The sequence below is a fragment of the Hydractinia symbiolongicarpus genome, chromosome 9, assembly GCF_029227915.1.
Source record: "Hydractinia symbiolongicarpus strain clone_291-10 chromosome 9, HSymV2.1, whole genome shotgun sequence".
NCBI lineage: Eukaryota > Metazoa > Cnidaria > Hydrozoa > Anthoathecata > Hydractiniidae > Hydractinia > Hydractinia symbiolongicarpus.
The window spans coordinates 27,853,898-27,870,915 of record NC_079883.1 but is presented as its reverse complement, the minus strand read 5'-3'; the positions used below and the strand labels follow the sequence as shown (position 1 = coordinate 27,870,915).

Genomic DNA, 17,018 nt, shown 5'->3' with positions numbered 1-17,018 from the left:
TGGTTGTAAAAACTTAAATGTGTAACGCAAAAAACCTAAAAGAGTTTTTTAGTTAGCGCATGCGCACATTAAGTGTGATCTTTTTGCGCTATAGCAGAAAATGCGATCAAATGGAAGCGAGCCTTTACAAAAGTATACGAACAGTTTTTATCAACCAAATCCAATATGGCTAACTACTGATTATAAGAACTAATTATGCTGATTATAAGAACTTCTTTATTGTTGTGTCGAAACTTTCGTACGTCATCCTACAGAATGTATTTTTACTGATGTCATTATATTACAAAAATGTGGAGTCATGTTTTGCTACTTCATTTTGAAATAAAAAAACAAAAAAAACTCCCACACGAAACTTTGTCGGAGAAAATTTCGTGTTATCATTTTGTCCGATGAATTTCTTTTTTTTTTTTAATTTTTATGTAGTCAAAAGTCTCTTGAGATATTTTAGATTTGAAGATAACAATTAGAATTAAAGTATTTTAATTCATGTCTCATTTTGGAGTGAAAAAAGTTTTCGGTATTGTCGATGCTGTTTTTCTTGAGAATGGCGTTCTTACTTTTTGGCAATTTAGAGGACAATAACTAGAGTTGCCACACCTGTCAAAAATCTCCTCAAATCCCCTTCAAAAGAGGTTTTTTGACTATTTAAATTTTAAAACCAGCCTAATGTTTTTCAAAAAGCATATGAAACTCTGTATTTGTACAGCTATAATTTTTTATAAGGTGAAATCTTTTAAATCGTCATAACCATAAATATTTGGCCTTAAAAATTGGTCAAAAACTCATTTATGAAAAGCGGCCGAAAAAAAAACGTCAGCTAGAGTCGTTATCGTTTTTAAGTTAGGTCATATCACTCATGAAGAGTTGAACACTTCAAAAAACGGTACAAAGACTTGCTAAACATGCCTACGCTGTGGACCGAACCACGGCCCTTTTGGTTACAACGCGAATTCTATAACCACAAGGCCATGCGCAACGACAACGCCAACGCCGTAAGTTTGTAATTTGATAAATGATTTTTCAGACACGAGATTTTCTGAAACGAATGTAGTCAGATAAAACGACGTCGATCGAATTTGCACAATTCAAAATGAATATTATGAATTGTGCAAACTTTTCGATTATTCGATTTATTGAATGTCAAACTAAAAGGTCGTTATCTCTGAATCAATAGAGATGTAATATAACAGAACATCTTTGTGTAGATGTTTTATCGTTTCTCCTATCAAATCAGTATTAAAAACAATCATTTTTAATTAAAACAAGGTTGCACGAACTATCAAAAAACAGTGAAAAAATTTGATATCCGGCTTAATATGAGGTGATTATAAAAATAAGGAAATAATAAAAAAATGAAAAAAAGACATAAATTCCAAGTTATCTTGTGAGGCTTTTTTATTAAGAAAGGAAATTGTTCCGCTTTACTGCAAAAAACTATCAAACGCTGGAAGGTTGATAAGTACAATTTTTTTTTTAGTTACCATCAGTCTTTTGTATTTCTCAGAGCTATTAACATGAGATCACCCTCGTCCCCAGGGACATTTACTTATTTGATAGGTATCGACAAGGCAAAAACAATCCCTGGTGATGAGAGTGTACATCACTTAAAGCGAACTTAAACTCACTTTATTTTACTTCGGTCAAATTACCTGAAATGAAATATAAATCAAGTCCGAGGAATGAAATGCGTTTTTAGATCAGTGCACTTCCTTTCACTTGATTTTAGTGACCTAAACGAAATTCGAGCTATGGTAAAAGGAAAGATCATAAGCAATAAGGACAATAGCAACATATTAAATCATTCTTGGATATCATTTTGAACACCCAAATATAACTGACAACAACAATGGCTATAAAATCCTTTACAAGTTACTTTAATCCTTTTAAGTTATTAATTACCTTCCTTAGAAGCATTTAGTACAGTATTTTTACAAGTTCATTTCCTCGTTCTGTGTTTACTGGAAATAAATTAGATTTTAATATATCAGTCACCGATGATAGCAAATTAATTATTTTCTCTAGAAACGAATTACCGTATATCCTAGCATTTAGAATTTAGTTACGGTGCTTCCTCTATTAAGCACTAATAATTTGTTTTCAAAAATTGGCGGGGCGCTTATTGAAGGGCGCGTTTAAAAAAAGGGAGTGCTTATAAAATTATTTCAAAATATCCTCACATAAAATTGTATGTACTGCAATGAAGACTGTGTTGCTACCTCTATGGTGTTACTGGCCATTTTAGTTTTAATTTTCACTTTAAATTTTCTTAGCATTTTATACGTAAAATAAAGAACACTTCCAATTATATTCTTTTCCAAAGATGAAAGAAATATTTACGGCTGATTTTGAATAACTTATTTAGGAGTTCTAACATATTATTTAACTCTAATAAGCGAGGCACTTAACAGGGATGGGCGCTTAGAAAATTATTTTTGGATTAAGGGGGCGCTTATTAGAGGAGACGCAAAATAAAGGAAATACTGTATATAAACTCGTGAAAAACTATTCAAAAAATATAAAGTCTGCATAACATTCGTTTTTAAGAAGTTTAATTGTTGTACCATAAAACACGGCAGCCTAGTCAAACATGCTCGTAATAGAATTGTGACGGCTCGCAGTTACATTAAAAATGGCTTCCAAAGTTACGGGTGATGTACGCATAAGCACTAAATTTTCCTACTGTTGGGATAAGGCCTAGATTGATTGCATCGTTGAGACATTCCTGTGAGATACTTTTAAATGGTTGCGTTATGTACGATAATCTACGGAATGTTGCTCAGCTGTGAGATGTCATCGTGGACGGCATTTAGTCGCCGCTATATGTTAAACTTCACCCACATTAATACCCGAATCTGTTTAAAATGGCAGGCATAACATTACAGTGCAAATTTCTTTTATTGCAGTTGTTTACACGCTAGACTTTTTTTCTTTCTGATTTTACGCTTTTCGACTGTTTATTTGAATATGGTATAACGGTGAAAAAGCTTTACACCAAGTCCGGTCGTCCACAAGTGCGATTTTTCGAGCAAGCTACAGAAAAAGGGTACGGATGAGATTGAGTTTTGAGATTGAGTTTTCAGATTATGCATGAGATGCGCAATCTTTTCATTTTCAGGGATGTTTGACACAGAGTAAAAGACACTTCGTTTATCGTATGGCTTTTCATTGTTTCATTGCAGTGAAGTCGGCTATACTTCTATAGTGTTTAAATTTATCTTTATTAAGCTGATATGTACAAAACATTCCAAGATCAAATAATATTCAGTTTATTTATAAAATATCTACATAATTTGATACACAGTTAAGCAATATATACTTTTATTATTGAAGATTTATAAAAACCTTGATATTCATTCTTAAATAATAGTAGTTTTCCGCCAAAAAGGTTTTTAAAGATGACAATTCCACAAGTACTTAACAATTCTCTCAAAAGCGTTATGACTCGTGTAAAAATTCATTCTAAGAAATACTCTAGAGCCAATCATTTAACATCCATTTTAAAGCACGCCATGGAAGCAATGACTTTCATATCTATTAGCATTCGTCCAGAACAACATTTCAACGAAACATGGACGAGTAAAATTCTGGAACATCTGTTTCTTGTGAATGCTTACGAACAATTTCCTGGATTTTTATTTTTCGACAGATGTGGGGAGGCGAATAGCTACAATAAAAAACATCAAAAGATTTATATACATTATAATCATATGATTCCTTTAAGAACAAGTAAAACTTCAATGGACCTCGATTTAAAACAGCAGAAAAAACTAATAATCCAATTCTCAAAAAAGTGTGAACCGTCACAAATCCGCCCTTTTTAGGTTAAAAAAATATATATTCTTAAAAAACTGAATTTGTCGGTCAACTGTTCCCTATCTTTGTGCAAAAATCAAGAAAAACTAATGATCCAGTTCTGAGAAATATTTGATAACAGACTCACACACAAACACAGGTCATTTTATCACCTGTACCCGGTAGATCCAATAAATTAAATAAAACAAACAATCAAACGAAGATAGAAACAAAAGAGTAAACACGCGAATAAAAAATATGTCACATACTTATCTATTTCCAAGCGACGACGTCGACAAATATTAATAACAGTGTTTCTCACAACAGAGCCCAACACACGTCGACTAACCACCATCCCATCCACTAAAGGCCCACTTATTGTTGAGCTACAAGAAAAAAAACTTGCATATTCCTACTTCACGCTTTAGTTAAAACTCGGTAGCTTTTTCAGAATATAAAACAACATACCCGAAAACCGACTTTGCCATAATTCTGAATAACCCGGTCTTTAATGGATGTACGTATATTACTACAACCTCTTTTTCCGGAACACGACTTGTAGCTGAACTCCCAGCCGCGTATGAATGCTCTTGCGGGTCGTTTAACTCAACTAAATCAAGAGCAGGGAATTCGAAGTGATCGCTAAAGTCTTGTAACCAAGCAACCATAACTTTGGTCTCTGATTGACAGTTGTAAGGGCGTTGTTTGACTTCCGCTGAACCTGTTTGTTCAAAATGGGCATGTTTCCTGATAGGCTTACCTATAAAGTGAAATGGATTTTTCGTTATCGTCGGCGCTAAAAACTAAACGAGGTACTGAACTGTGGATATGAAAATAAGAAAAGAACTTAAGCTCTGAACAACAACAAAACAAACGGAATCTTACCATCTCCTTCCGATGTTCTTCGTCCACTTTTACTTATTTCAAACACTGGTATTTGCTCGGTTTTTCTGTTACCCATTTCACTGATTATCTCCACTTTCTTCGGCTACAATAATAACATTTGATGTAATTAAACAGAACAAAAGTTCGTCCACCTCAGAAAATAAACAGTGTTAGTACTTACCAAGTGCAAATTTAACGTTGGTACGTGTATTGCTAACTCGGTCAGCAAATCAGAATAATAAAACATATATTTGCTACAAGTTTCTAAAAATTAAATCATTTTTTATTAGAAAAAAAAATGATGGAGGAAGAAACTTGAGGAAAACAAGCAATGCAAAAAATGCCATAGAATAACATTCTTAAAGTGGACATAAAATTTATGATTTTTAAGCCGCAAGGGGTTAAATAAGCCATCAGTAACACCTTGTTCGGCTTTATGTCTCCAACTTGTGTTTACGTTCCCATTCCAGCCGTTGTGTGTAGCTATATCCACCTTCCATCCCATTGAATGCAAAAATTCCATAAAAAACTGATTGTCCAACGACGGAACCTACAATTAAAACAGGCTTAATAAACATATAATTAAAAAAAAAATACGGAGAGTTTTTTAACAATCTCATGAACGGTTTTCAAATCTAACCTTTTACCTGCACGTTTATACAGGAAGTTATTTTAAAAGTGGCGTTCTCAGAGAGAGCAATAAGTTGCAGAAAAATGTTACTTTTACCACTCGTATATACATATATCATTTAGGGGCTTATCTGGGAGTTTATTTAAAGGAACGCTAATTTACATTTTTACAAAATTAAAATAATACAAATAAAAATAGATAAAGAAAAAGAAAACCTTAAAGTATGCTACGTACTGAACGAATTAGTAGAGTGGGCAAAAATAGATTTGCAAAATTTGCAGTAAGAGGAAAAATAAATAAAAATTCTAATAACTTAATAACATAGTTCAATTGCATCAATTTCTCAATTGCTTTTTCATACTTTGTTAGTCATGATCTCTCTTGCGTTGTGTTGCCCCTTCTTTACAAAAACGACAAACATTGTATCAAACGTTCTTGTTGGAAAACAATCCAACTTTTTCAAGGCTGAAAGCATCGTGGTGTCACTGCATTGTAACAATTTAAGTCCAGCATGTTGATTTGTTGTGGATAACTATGGAAAAAAATAAAACTATAGGAGTTAGCCTATGCATTTTCTGAAAGTTATAAAAAAACAAAACATTTTTTTAGGCATTGCATTGAATCTCACTCAGAGACAAAAAAAACTTTAAAATAATATTTAATGCGTCTGAAAACATTCAGCAAGATAGTTTGCAAATGTTACATGTCTCACTTGTTAATGTTTGACACGTTCAGCAAAATAGTTTTAGCGATGCAAAATTAAATTCACACATAAAAGGAGACTTTAAAAAAGATTTTAATACTGAAAGTTTGAATTATTTTTAAGAACATAGCATCTCCCAAGAGCAAAATTTTCACAGTTCAAAAAAAAAAAGTTTTAGTGGACACAAAAACGGTGAAAATGAAAATATAGAAAATAAAGAATACAGAAAACCAAATTGGTTTACCTGCAAGTTGTTCAATTGCAATATATTCATATGTGATAGAAACAAACGTGATACACGATGATCATCAACAGGACTAAAGTAATATCAAGAAATAATATATTTTACTTGAAATTTAAGGGTAGGTTAGGGTAGCAGACCTAATTCTCACAACCAGGTAGTCAAGACACATGCCTATTCTCATATAAAACGAAAATCAGCCATGAGTAATACCTTGGTTGTTTTTGACAAATGTCTGCGTTGATTCCTCCTAAGCCAAATGAGTTTATTTTTCTTGTTTGTTGTGCCTTTTCTTCTTGTTCTTTCTGAATGAGTGAATCAATAAACGTGTAAATAAAACAAACAAACAAACAAACAAACAAAAAAGAACTTGATAGAGGATAAATATTGATAACATGAAGAAAATAAGGTTATAACTAAAGGGTACAACTTATTTGCGGAGTTTATCTTTACAGATCAGCCATATTAAAATGTCTCATTTTGCAAAATATATTTTTGCAGATGACTACATTTTCCTCTCGATGGTTTGGTTCGTACAACAAAATTGAAGTATGAAGAAATAAAATTTTTTATGGAAAACGTTTACCAGATGACTGATTTTTTACTTTTTTGATCGGAATGTCGGTTCCGGCCAAATTTCGGCAAAAATAAGTTCTGCAATAATCTCTTCCACAAATAATTTGTACCCTTAAGGGACCTAAAAAAGTACAAATTTTATGATTACTGATATTTGAATGTAAAAATTAGTCATTCATCAATTCGTTAAAATTCAATAGGTGCCAAAAACTGATTTTTCTTTTAATTCTCAAATATGATTATTTATTTTATTTATAAAATTAGTTTTACCGGAAGGGTAAACATTTTTTTATTCTCTTAAATCATAAAAATTACTCAATATAGTGTGGTTAATTGTGATTATATAGTTAAGGTTTATATACGAATGTGGTAAATTTCTTTGTTCTTACATGTCAGATTGAAAATAAGGCCACCATTGTATCAGAAGCGATTTAACTTTTCAATTAATTATAACTTGTTTTTGCAAAATGTCAATAGAATACGCATTCCAGGGGCATTAACATTCAAGAAAAGTACTTACCTGAACTGCCATCAGTGCAGCCATATGGTCGTGCGCTTCTTTCTGCTTTTCGTTTAATATACTGTTCAACTGTGGAATGCTTAGGTCTCTACAAATCAGAAGGATAAACAAACACATTTATAGACATAATAACTTAAGCTTTTTGTTCCACTACACAACACCATAATAATTGTTTTTAGACCTGAAAATGGATTCATATATTCGAAACACGTTTTTAAGAAATTAAAAAATAATTTTGATGCAACAATATTATGGTCATGTGAATTTTAAAAATCAAATTTTTTTCATGTTACAATTAATTCTATAATTTTTAGGAAATTTGACTTCTCCCTCACTCCAAAGTATAAATTTAGACCCTAGGGTAACATAATTTATTTAAACATCATATAAAGACAACATTGGTACTCACGCTTGTGTTACTTCTACTCGATTTACTTCTGGTGGATAACATTGTTGGGACACTTGGGGTGGTTGTGGAGTCTCCTGAAGACCTAGTGGTCTTTCAGGCTGCACTTTGTATGCATTTGATAAATGCTATAAAAATATGTTAATAATCAAGGTTACCCTCTCAGTTCGCATGTGGTAGGAAAATTTAGGAAATTTGGGCTAAGAAAAAAAACCCAGCGCCACAGACAGGAAATAATTTTTTTTAACATCCTAAATGCTTGTGCATTATATTTAAGTTGATTTATGTTTCCACAAAATTAAATCTAAAATTAATTTAATCTAAAATCAATTTTTGTGAGATTTTTTGAAAAGCAAAAAGATTTAAACTTAAATGGTTTATTCGCGAAATAGACCCAACAGGACCAATACACCTTTCCCGAGACCATGAGTCATACTTTTTTTAAACTCGTAAAATATGAATACCATATTTGAATTCAGCATATTTTGTTTAATTTACGTGTAACAGTTAAAGTCTTCTTAATGGTCAAGTTACCATGTCTCGCCTCGTTTTCAAAAAGAGGTTGGACATGCCACAAATCTTTAAATTAGAATAGCAGTTTGTTTTCTTGCTGCATTGTTTCGAAATTTTCTTTGTTTATGACATTTTTGATAAGGAATTCAAATCTGTTGTCCGTTTTTCATAAAACTCAACAGAAAAAGTTGCGGCACATCAAAAGAATAAGTCTCGGGAAAGGTGTATTCACGAAAGTGTAAACTCCAAAAGTATAGAAGAATTTTTTGAAATACTTTTTTATTAGTGTTTGACTGCAACAAAACTTCTAATGGCACAAAAAACCTTTAATCATATTTCAGAACAGTATTTTTGTTTTTCAGGTTATATAATTCTTTATGCAAGTTGTGTAACAAACTTACTTCTTTGGCACGGGAGAAGTGTCTCAATTGCATCAAACACACTTTTTTGCCAGCTGGACCTCTCATGATGGCCATCATAGATGGAAGGTTCTCTAAAGGTGTAGAAAATTCAAAATATAAAAAAAGTTGTATGCCACTTGATAAATAATTAGATGCGAGGTTAGGTGGATAAGAAAAGTTTAAAAGTGTTTGGCTAACTGACTTAGTCTTTTAAGGTTTACCTTTTCCTTTAGTGTGTTGTAACCAGACACGGAAACAATGCATGTTGAAAGTTCATAAAGCTTAATAAGGACATGCTACTTGTGTTAAGTGTTCTAAAAAGTGTTTTCTCATTCGTTCTACACACTTACCCATGGCACATTTCATTGAATCGTCATGCAATGCAATAATAACTGTACCATCCAAAGCATAATATCGAAACTAAACATAAGACAACAGTAAACAATACTGTCAGATAGTAGTCCCTTTTTATTAATAAAAGGTATATTTTATTTTACATAAGTCTTGTATATCACCAACAAGCACAACAGATGACAAAAAAATCTATATTTTAATACCTGTATATGTCTGTCTGTCTGACAGTCACGCCAAATGGTAGTAGTAAAACATACGAAACGTAAATAAAGAAAGGGCGGGGCCACTGACTAGTATTTTTAATCCCTTAGAAACTACTGACCTTACACACCAAGATGGCATAAAGAGATGAATGTTCAGACAACTAATCTTTCACTTTTAAAAAACTACTAACAATCTCTCAAAAAATGTGCACTTGTTTTGATATACCTTTCCTTTTTCCTTATCTTCAGAATGATTCAGTAACTGTTCTTCGTCCAATAATGATGACAAAGAGGCTGGTCCACATGGAGTAGGAAAGAATCCCTAAAGGGTGTATATTCTTGCTGCACATGTCAAATATTATTAATTATGCCATGCTGTGGTTACAAACTTTAAAAAAGTTGAATCGGAGAAAACACTATCCATTCTTACCAGATTTTCCATCATAAGTGCCAGCAAGGCCTCAGCAGCTTCTCGAACGCGGAATGATACAGGCATTAACTCTTTGTCTCCTGTATGTTATAAATAAATTTTACAATCAGCATATTTTAAAAACTATAAGAATGTTTTCTTAACACAACATAAAACAAACCTTTCAAAGCTGGAGTATATTCAGGTGAGCGAGGCTAGGTAAGACAAACGTGAAAAAATTACAAAACATTTTGATAAATCAGCCAACAAATAAATAAGAAAAGTTTTAAAAACACATGTTAAAATTTTATTTTAAATTTATTAAGTAGCACGAAGCTTTTCTTAACTGAGTTACATTTTCAAGTGAAAATAATGTAACTCAGTTACGAAAAGCTTCGTGCTACTTTATAAATTAAAAATAAAATTTTAACATGTGTTTTTAAAACTTTTCTTATACAAAACATTTATTTTTAAACTATAATATACAAGTCAACATAAAAACACAGGTCAATTAAGCTTACCCGTGATTTTGAACCTGATATTCCAAGCTCAATAACTTCCAAGACAGCTTGAAGGCAATGCTAAAATGCAGAATTTAAATTTCTGTCTTAAATGCATTTTATTTACTTTGAATCAACATGCATAAAGTATACACTAAAAAAAAAGAAGCAAAAACAAGGTCGGATTACCTGATCATCCATAAGCCAAGGATGATTAACAATCCATGCAGAAATGCATGAAAACGATGCAATAATAATAGAGTGAAGATCTTTTGAGTGAGCAGGGGGTGGTTGTCTGGCTTGAAACTCAATATAATCACATATCCATACCAAAGACTTATGAGCTGCTGCTTCGTCTAAATATTGTCAATGGAGAAATCTGGATTATTAAAATAATTAATTAAAAAGTAATTAAAGTAGAAAGGCTACGTTTTTTTTATGTCAGAACTATAATTAGGGTTTCTTTTTTGGATACAAGGTCGACAACGACTATTATTTTGGATACAAGTTCGACAACCACTATTATTTTGGATACAAGGTCGACAACCACTATTATTTAAAAATAAAAATAATTGTTGCTGCACTCGCCGCAATTCGGCAATATTTTAATTTTTTATAAATGCATACTTTTTTGTAAGCGATAGATTTTTAACAAAAACTTAAAAAACAATTTACCAATAAATTTAGGATCAAGCTGTGCCATGCCAGATATACATTCCAGCGCTGTTAATGTCACATGAAGCTCTCCTCTCCATTTACCAGCAAACATAAGCTTTTGGCACAACAACGTAGTCATGTAAACAAATTGTCCTTTCGTTGTAAGTATATCTACAATGGCAGCAAATACAATTAAAAAATTGATGACTTGAATTGACAAGTTTAAAAGAAGGAATTAAAAAATCCTCTCTTCGCCCTTTAAAGAAAACATCTGACAAACCACTGTCATTCATAAAAATCATGTTACCTTCTTTTTTACCCAGGAGACCGATTTTGCTTTTATCCAATGTCTTTTTCTGACTCGAATTGTTTCCATTGGTTTGTTGTTTGACTGGGTGTGTTGTTTTGGCAATGTGAATTAATTTTGGACTTGATGATCTACCATCAGCGTCATCTAACAAAATACATGGTGCTGATCCAGGGTTTTGTTTGGAAAACTCATAATTCTTGAACTCAACACACATAGTATCTTCCATCAATAGCATAGCACCTGTTATAATATATATAAGCTTTAGTTTAATTCTGAAGTGGCAGATGAAAACAAGGTTATTTTTTTGTGATTACACGCTGTAAAATATGATGCAAGGCTTTTCAGGTTAAGCATGTGCATGCACACATGTAAATACTAAATTATTTAGACAGGTTATTCTGTAAAAAGCCTGTGTTTAAAGAACTGTGCTTAGTTCAAGATTAGTTAAACAAAGTGTGCTCTGTAACAAAACAACAGATTTTTGACTGTGGTTCTGCTTAATAGAATTCCCTTTAATATATATATATCCTGTGAACTAGCAACGTGAAAAAAATCGAATCGATGGGAAGATACAAACCTCCTAGTAACATTTGAGTATTTTGAGGATTAGTTTCAACTTCTATTGAATGCATCAATAACTTTGTTATTCTTTCTTTTAGAGATAAAAATGTGACTTGTGGTAAATATCCAGTGTTCCCTTCAGCACCATAAGGTGCTTTTTCACGACATAAACCTAAGTGTCACAGACGAAATTATAAATGTTAAAGCAATAAACCATGTTGAAAGCTCTATGTTTAAAAGAATTAATCAAAAACTACAAATTCTTTGTGAATCTTTACTAAAAGTTTAAATTTGTAGAGTGTAGTGTGCCACTGAAAAGGCCATCAAATCATAATGAATTAAACCATATTGCTTATCATTTATTTCTCACAAATTAACCATTATTTTCATCCCTAAAGCTCACAATCTCAATAGGCTTATATTTTCAAGGTAGTGTAGTGGTGTGTCTTTTTTCTGTATTCTTTATATACCAAATATCCAATGTTATACATTGGTGCCTTACAGCACAATACAGGTGTTATTAACCTATTCCTGTATGCTAAAAAATTCAAATGCTAGGTATATAAAAGATCAACAAATTCTGTAAATAAGGCTAAATCCTGTATTTTGCTATCCACTCAAGCTTCAATGCTTATTTGTTTACACATCCATACAGAGTGGACTAGCCTTAACACTTCATGTTTTTTTTGTTGATCTTCAGATAATAATCAAGTTAATAATAGAAAAAACAAATTGTTTCAAAACACAAACCTTGTATTGGCAATGACAGGAAGTGCAAAGGTAGACAAATCATGGATAACAAAATTTGAATACAAGATTTTCTTAGTTCAACGAGAGAAACATCATAGCTAAACACAAGAATAATAATCTATTAGAATATTATGCTACATTTTCATCTGTAGAGGAGTTAGAATATTAGGGTTGTAGTCCTTGGATCAAAAGGCAAGTATTGATAGTGACATTGGCAATGAAACACCTGGCCGGAACATACACCATTTCCAACAGTAGTTTTCCAACTCACAATAGTTTTATAAATTTTTAAGTAGTAATCATCTTACCCTAAGACCAACTCTCTATCTTGTGTGGGAAGAATAATTTCCAAGGCTTGTAAAAGATGAGGAACCAGGACTTGAACTCCTTGAAGATCAAGACGAAGAATGTCTTTAGCAGTTAGTAGGATGCTTCCAAGAACTTGGCCTGCACGTGTCTAACGTAAAAAGTATAATATCTTCAGAAAAAAAATCAGCATAATAAATTCAGAATAAGCAGTCATTTAGTTTACATTTTATCTTAGCAAATGTTCATAACATGCAAAAAACTTACCTGAATTAACAATGCTTTATCGACTGACTTACTCACTAAAGTGATTCAATAAAGCATTGACATTTTAATTATCCATACAATAAAAAATAGAGCAAGAAACCTTTGCAAACTTTAAAGCACCTGTTGAACTTCCATTGTATTGGAAAGCTTTAAAATTTATAAAAGTGATAATCATACAAGAATACCTCACAGTAGCACAATCCAACAGCCAAACTCAAATAAAACCTTGATAAGTAAACTGGGAGTATAGCTTGACTAGTTGTACGTTGATGACAGAATATGTGACATAGAGTACTGAATGCTTGAGCACGGCCAGGTTCAAAGTCATTCTTTTTTGGTCCTGGAAAACTGAAATAAGTTAAAACAATATTAATACCATAAAACTAAAAAACCTGTCAGGGGGCGGATTCTGCCCCCTGATGGTTTATTTTTAATAACTTCTTAACGCTATGCTGCATGGCTATGATAATTGCTGAGTTTCAATATTTATCTATTACCTGCATATCAAATTTTTAGGTCTCATGCCTTTCAGAGGCTTTGATATTGGCTCTTACTCGAAACTACCCCTAAAAATCTTTATGAAACCCTTAAATGGGGAAAATATAACAACTCTTGTTAGGATTACCCTTAGAACTTGAAACTTACAACACAACTTTGTTTCATGAAGAAGAATCATTTTCCATGTTTTGGATTCATAATTAAAAATCGAAAAAAAAACAACAACGGATTTTCGGACAATTTTTGGCGACTTTTCATGCGCTCCATGTAAAAACCGGAAAATATCTTAAATGTCTTTTATGTAGCTTTTAGAAACTTTAAACAGAATGTAAAAATTCGCTCTAAAACTAAAGTAATTCAATTATAAGCAAATGGTGGCATTTTAAACAAATTTCAAGCTCAAGTTTGATTCAATTTAAACAAGCTTATGAAAAGTTATTGATGAGGAGGAGGGGGGGGGGGGCGTCCCCACCGTTATAATATGTTTGAAAAACCCCAGACGGAATAGGGTTAAATAGTTTTACAATAGTTAATAAAATAGTTTTATATTTTTCAAATATTGTATGATCTCGTTTTTTAACTAATTTTCTGCACTTTTGATATTCGCATATTCCTGTTTTTATAATTTTGTATAATATGGAGATATCAGAAGTCTATCAACAATAAAAATGCTGCCACATGTCACACTGAATCATAAGAAATGTCAATTATATTTGTATACAATCTTAAAATATTGATATCGCGAGTAAAAATAATTTTAAGAGGCATATTAAGTGAGGTTTTTAAGGTTATAACAGGTCTTCGAAGTTAAGGCACACAGTTAGAACATCCACCACAAGTTTTATGACAGTTTTAATCAATTTTGCTTGTGGTGTGGTTATTCTGTAAAGCATAAGAGTAATTTTGTTATTATTGGAGAGTAAAATAATTTGCTGAATAATTATACCACAAGTATGATCTTCCAGGAGCTTGAAAAGTAGCAGGAATGCCATTATTTGATATATATATATATATTTGATATATATTTAACAACATTATTAGGCAGGAAAAATAAAAATATTCCAGAAATATTTCTTAGAGCAATAACAAAAGTTAACTAATTATAAAGTATTCCTTGACGAACTGATGTATGAAATCAAAAAAGGCAGGGTAGTATGGTAACAGTGTGGGCATCCTCTTAAATTGTTCCACATACTTAGTTGTGAACATGCACATTAATTATAATAGAAAGACAAATTGAAAAAATCTAAATAAAATCTAAATAAATAAAATCTGTTTAAGTTTGTAGAACTAACAAGAGCTACATTGTAAAATAAACATTTTACCTCCCAAACTGTTCTCTTTCTTCCTTTGTAAGATGTAGAGATTTGGGGCGTAAACCACAACTGATCATACCAACCGATTGGAGCACTTGATCAATGTTTACCCCTGATAAACAAACTTCAAACAGCCAAGAACCAAACAAATGTAAAATGCAGTTTGTATCAGCTGATAATTCGTCAAGGGAAACTTTAGATTTTAAATTACTATCATCTCGTACACCTTTTGTCACTCTGGAAGGATCTAAACCTCGTCGTGTCCCTATAAAAAAACAATGACAACATAATACACAAACACGTATACAATCCTATTATGTGATACATATAATAATTGCAAAATATAATCACAAATTATACAAAACAAAGATAATATAATCATCCACATTTTACCTGGTGTTGTAGCAGATTTTTCTGACAAATCTGGATCCATTTGTGGCTTATCCACAATTGTACCTGTGCTCGAAGATTTCCATTCACCACGCGCAAATGACTGTGACGATATTGAGTAACTTCTTTTATCAGCAGACTGTGAACTTCCCAAGAACATACCAACAAGGACAGAGACACCTTTCATTGCCTTGTAAAAGCTAGCTGGCAAAGATTTCAGAGAAGGATGAGAATCCCGCTGCTCTAATGAGTATTGTAAGAAGTACTCAGTGCCACAAATTTCATTTGTTTTAGACAGCGAAACTGGATTACCAATAATATGTAGAAATCGAAACCAACATTGAACCGCTAGTTCATCTGAGAGTTTATTGGGAAGTAAAATGGGTTCAGAAAAGTCGTCTTTATATAATCTTGGTAGTGGGTAATTGGGACCAAACAAAATGTGTAACACTCTGCATGTTAAAACATACATCAGTTTGTTCCACTGCAAGATCAAAATATGGTGATGACGCCATGTCAACATTATTTCTCTTAATGTGCACCATAAGGTGGGTGAAGGAAAATAGTGGCAAGACACATGAAGCCAAACAGTTATTACACAATTTATAAGTTGTTCACAAAGGTGCTCTGCTAAGCCTCCTTGAAGAGGTGGGACCGAAAGTAAATGGCTGGATATGCCCAGATAAAATTTTAGAATCATTTCAGATGTCAACTTTTCAATAGTACCTTCTAACACGATACTTTTGATATGATGCAAAACTTGACTACAAAACTTGGCCTGCAACACAGTTGATGCACTTTCTCGTGGAATAAACAAATTAGTCAAATGCTTTAGCATTCTCCCAAAATAGTATTCTTTTTTTTCAATAATTTGTGTAGGAATACCCGATTTAGGTTTTGCTGACATCACACTTGTCCAATCCAAGTATAGAAACACGCAATTCTTGATCATCTCAACCTCAGCTAATGGCATTGTCAAACCAAAGCATATAACATCCATTGTCCAATCTAAATCTTTTGCAGTCCTAAAAAAATCCTTTTTTTCACTAGGATGATGAACGAGACTTCGAATAACAGAAGATGTTACATCTTTACCAACATTTTGTGGGTAACTGTTTAACACACTCCACGAGCCACAATCGTCCTCAACAGATGTACGATTAGATATCCAACCATTATACATGATCAAAAATTATAGAAACTCACAACCATTAGTTTTTTTACCTCTAAAAAGATATCTATACACATCAATTTAAAATATTCTAAATCAGATGTACTGCTTCACGTATCTTTACTCTTTACTATTTGTAGTAGAAGTGCTTGTAACATTGGGTATTCTATTTGCTTTAAAGCCAAAGGATTATGCTCTTACTATGTAGGCTTGTCAAAATTTACTGTTTTAGTCTTACTAAAGTTTTATACTAGAAATAAACTGAAAATTTGCCATAACATTTCAGACTCTGAAGACACAGGAATTTCTTTTGTGTAAATTCTTAATTTTGGTTAAAAACACCCTTTTACATTTTTTTTATTAAATCGACATCTTCACCTTAAGCATGGTTTTAAAATCTATGGACAAAATAAATTGGCAGTGATAAAAAGAAGAGAGTGTTTCCAAAAAACATTGGATGTACTTGCTTCATAGTCAGGATGCATGTCTGATCTGCTTCTAGTATCAGGATGTTTTTTTGCCTCTTGTCTATGCAATTTTTCTTTAATTTTATCTCAGAATCTGTTGAAAAATGCAATCATCATGAAAAACCTTGTGTAAATTACTTTACCGATTTGTATGTGTTGCATCTAGCCCTGCAAACATGTAAATATACCTA

At 32.2% G+C, this 17,018-nt stretch overlaps 1 protein-coding gene across 1 annotated transcript; it reads right to left on the bottom strand.

Moving 5' to 3' along the window:
- Positions 1-3,146: 3,146 nt before the first annotated feature.
- On the bottom strand, positions 3,147-16,884 carry LOC130656459 (ral GTPase-activating protein subunit beta-like). Its single transcript, XM_057459313.1, has 26 exons — positions 15,193-16,884; positions 14,809-15,064; positions 13,171-13,333; positions 12,721-12,869; positions 12,413-12,510; positions 11,679-11,834; positions 11,099-11,341; positions 10,810-10,962; positions 10,324-10,490; positions 10,156-10,215; positions 9,816-9,849; positions 9,656-9,735; positions 9,452-9,547; positions 9,019-9,088; positions 8,669-8,760; positions 7,758-7,882; positions 7,349-7,436; positions 6,466-6,557; positions 6,256-6,328; positions 5,670-5,840; positions 5,101-5,227; positions 4,859-4,941; positions 4,678-4,780; positions 4,261-4,552; positions 4,062-4,178; positions 3,147-3,664 (listed from the first exon to the last, which is right to left on the bottom strand). Exons 1-26 carry the CDS (start codon positions 16,370-16,372, stop codon positions 3,559-3,561), a joined length of 4,374 nt encoding a protein of 1,457 aa, XP_057315296.1. The 5' UTR covers positions 16,373-16,884; the 3' UTR covers positions 3,147-3,558.
- Between the last annotated feature and the right edge of the window lie 134 nt (positions 16,885-17,018).

Bases quoted from the DNA above. Each gene is read 5' to 3' on its own strand.
- LOC130656459 (XM_057459313.1), bottom strand. From the start codon at position 16,372: ATGTATAATGGTTGGATATCTAATCGTACATCTGTTGAGGACGATTGT. The intron at 10,963-11,098 runs GTAACATGATTT...CTGCCATTGTAG, and splicing joins TCTCCTGGGTAAAAAAGAAG to ATATACTTACAACGAAAGGA. The intron at 5,228-5,669 runs GTATGAAAAAGC...TTTTAATTGTAG, and splicing joins GAGAGATCATGACTAACAAA to GTTCCGTCGTTGGACAATCA.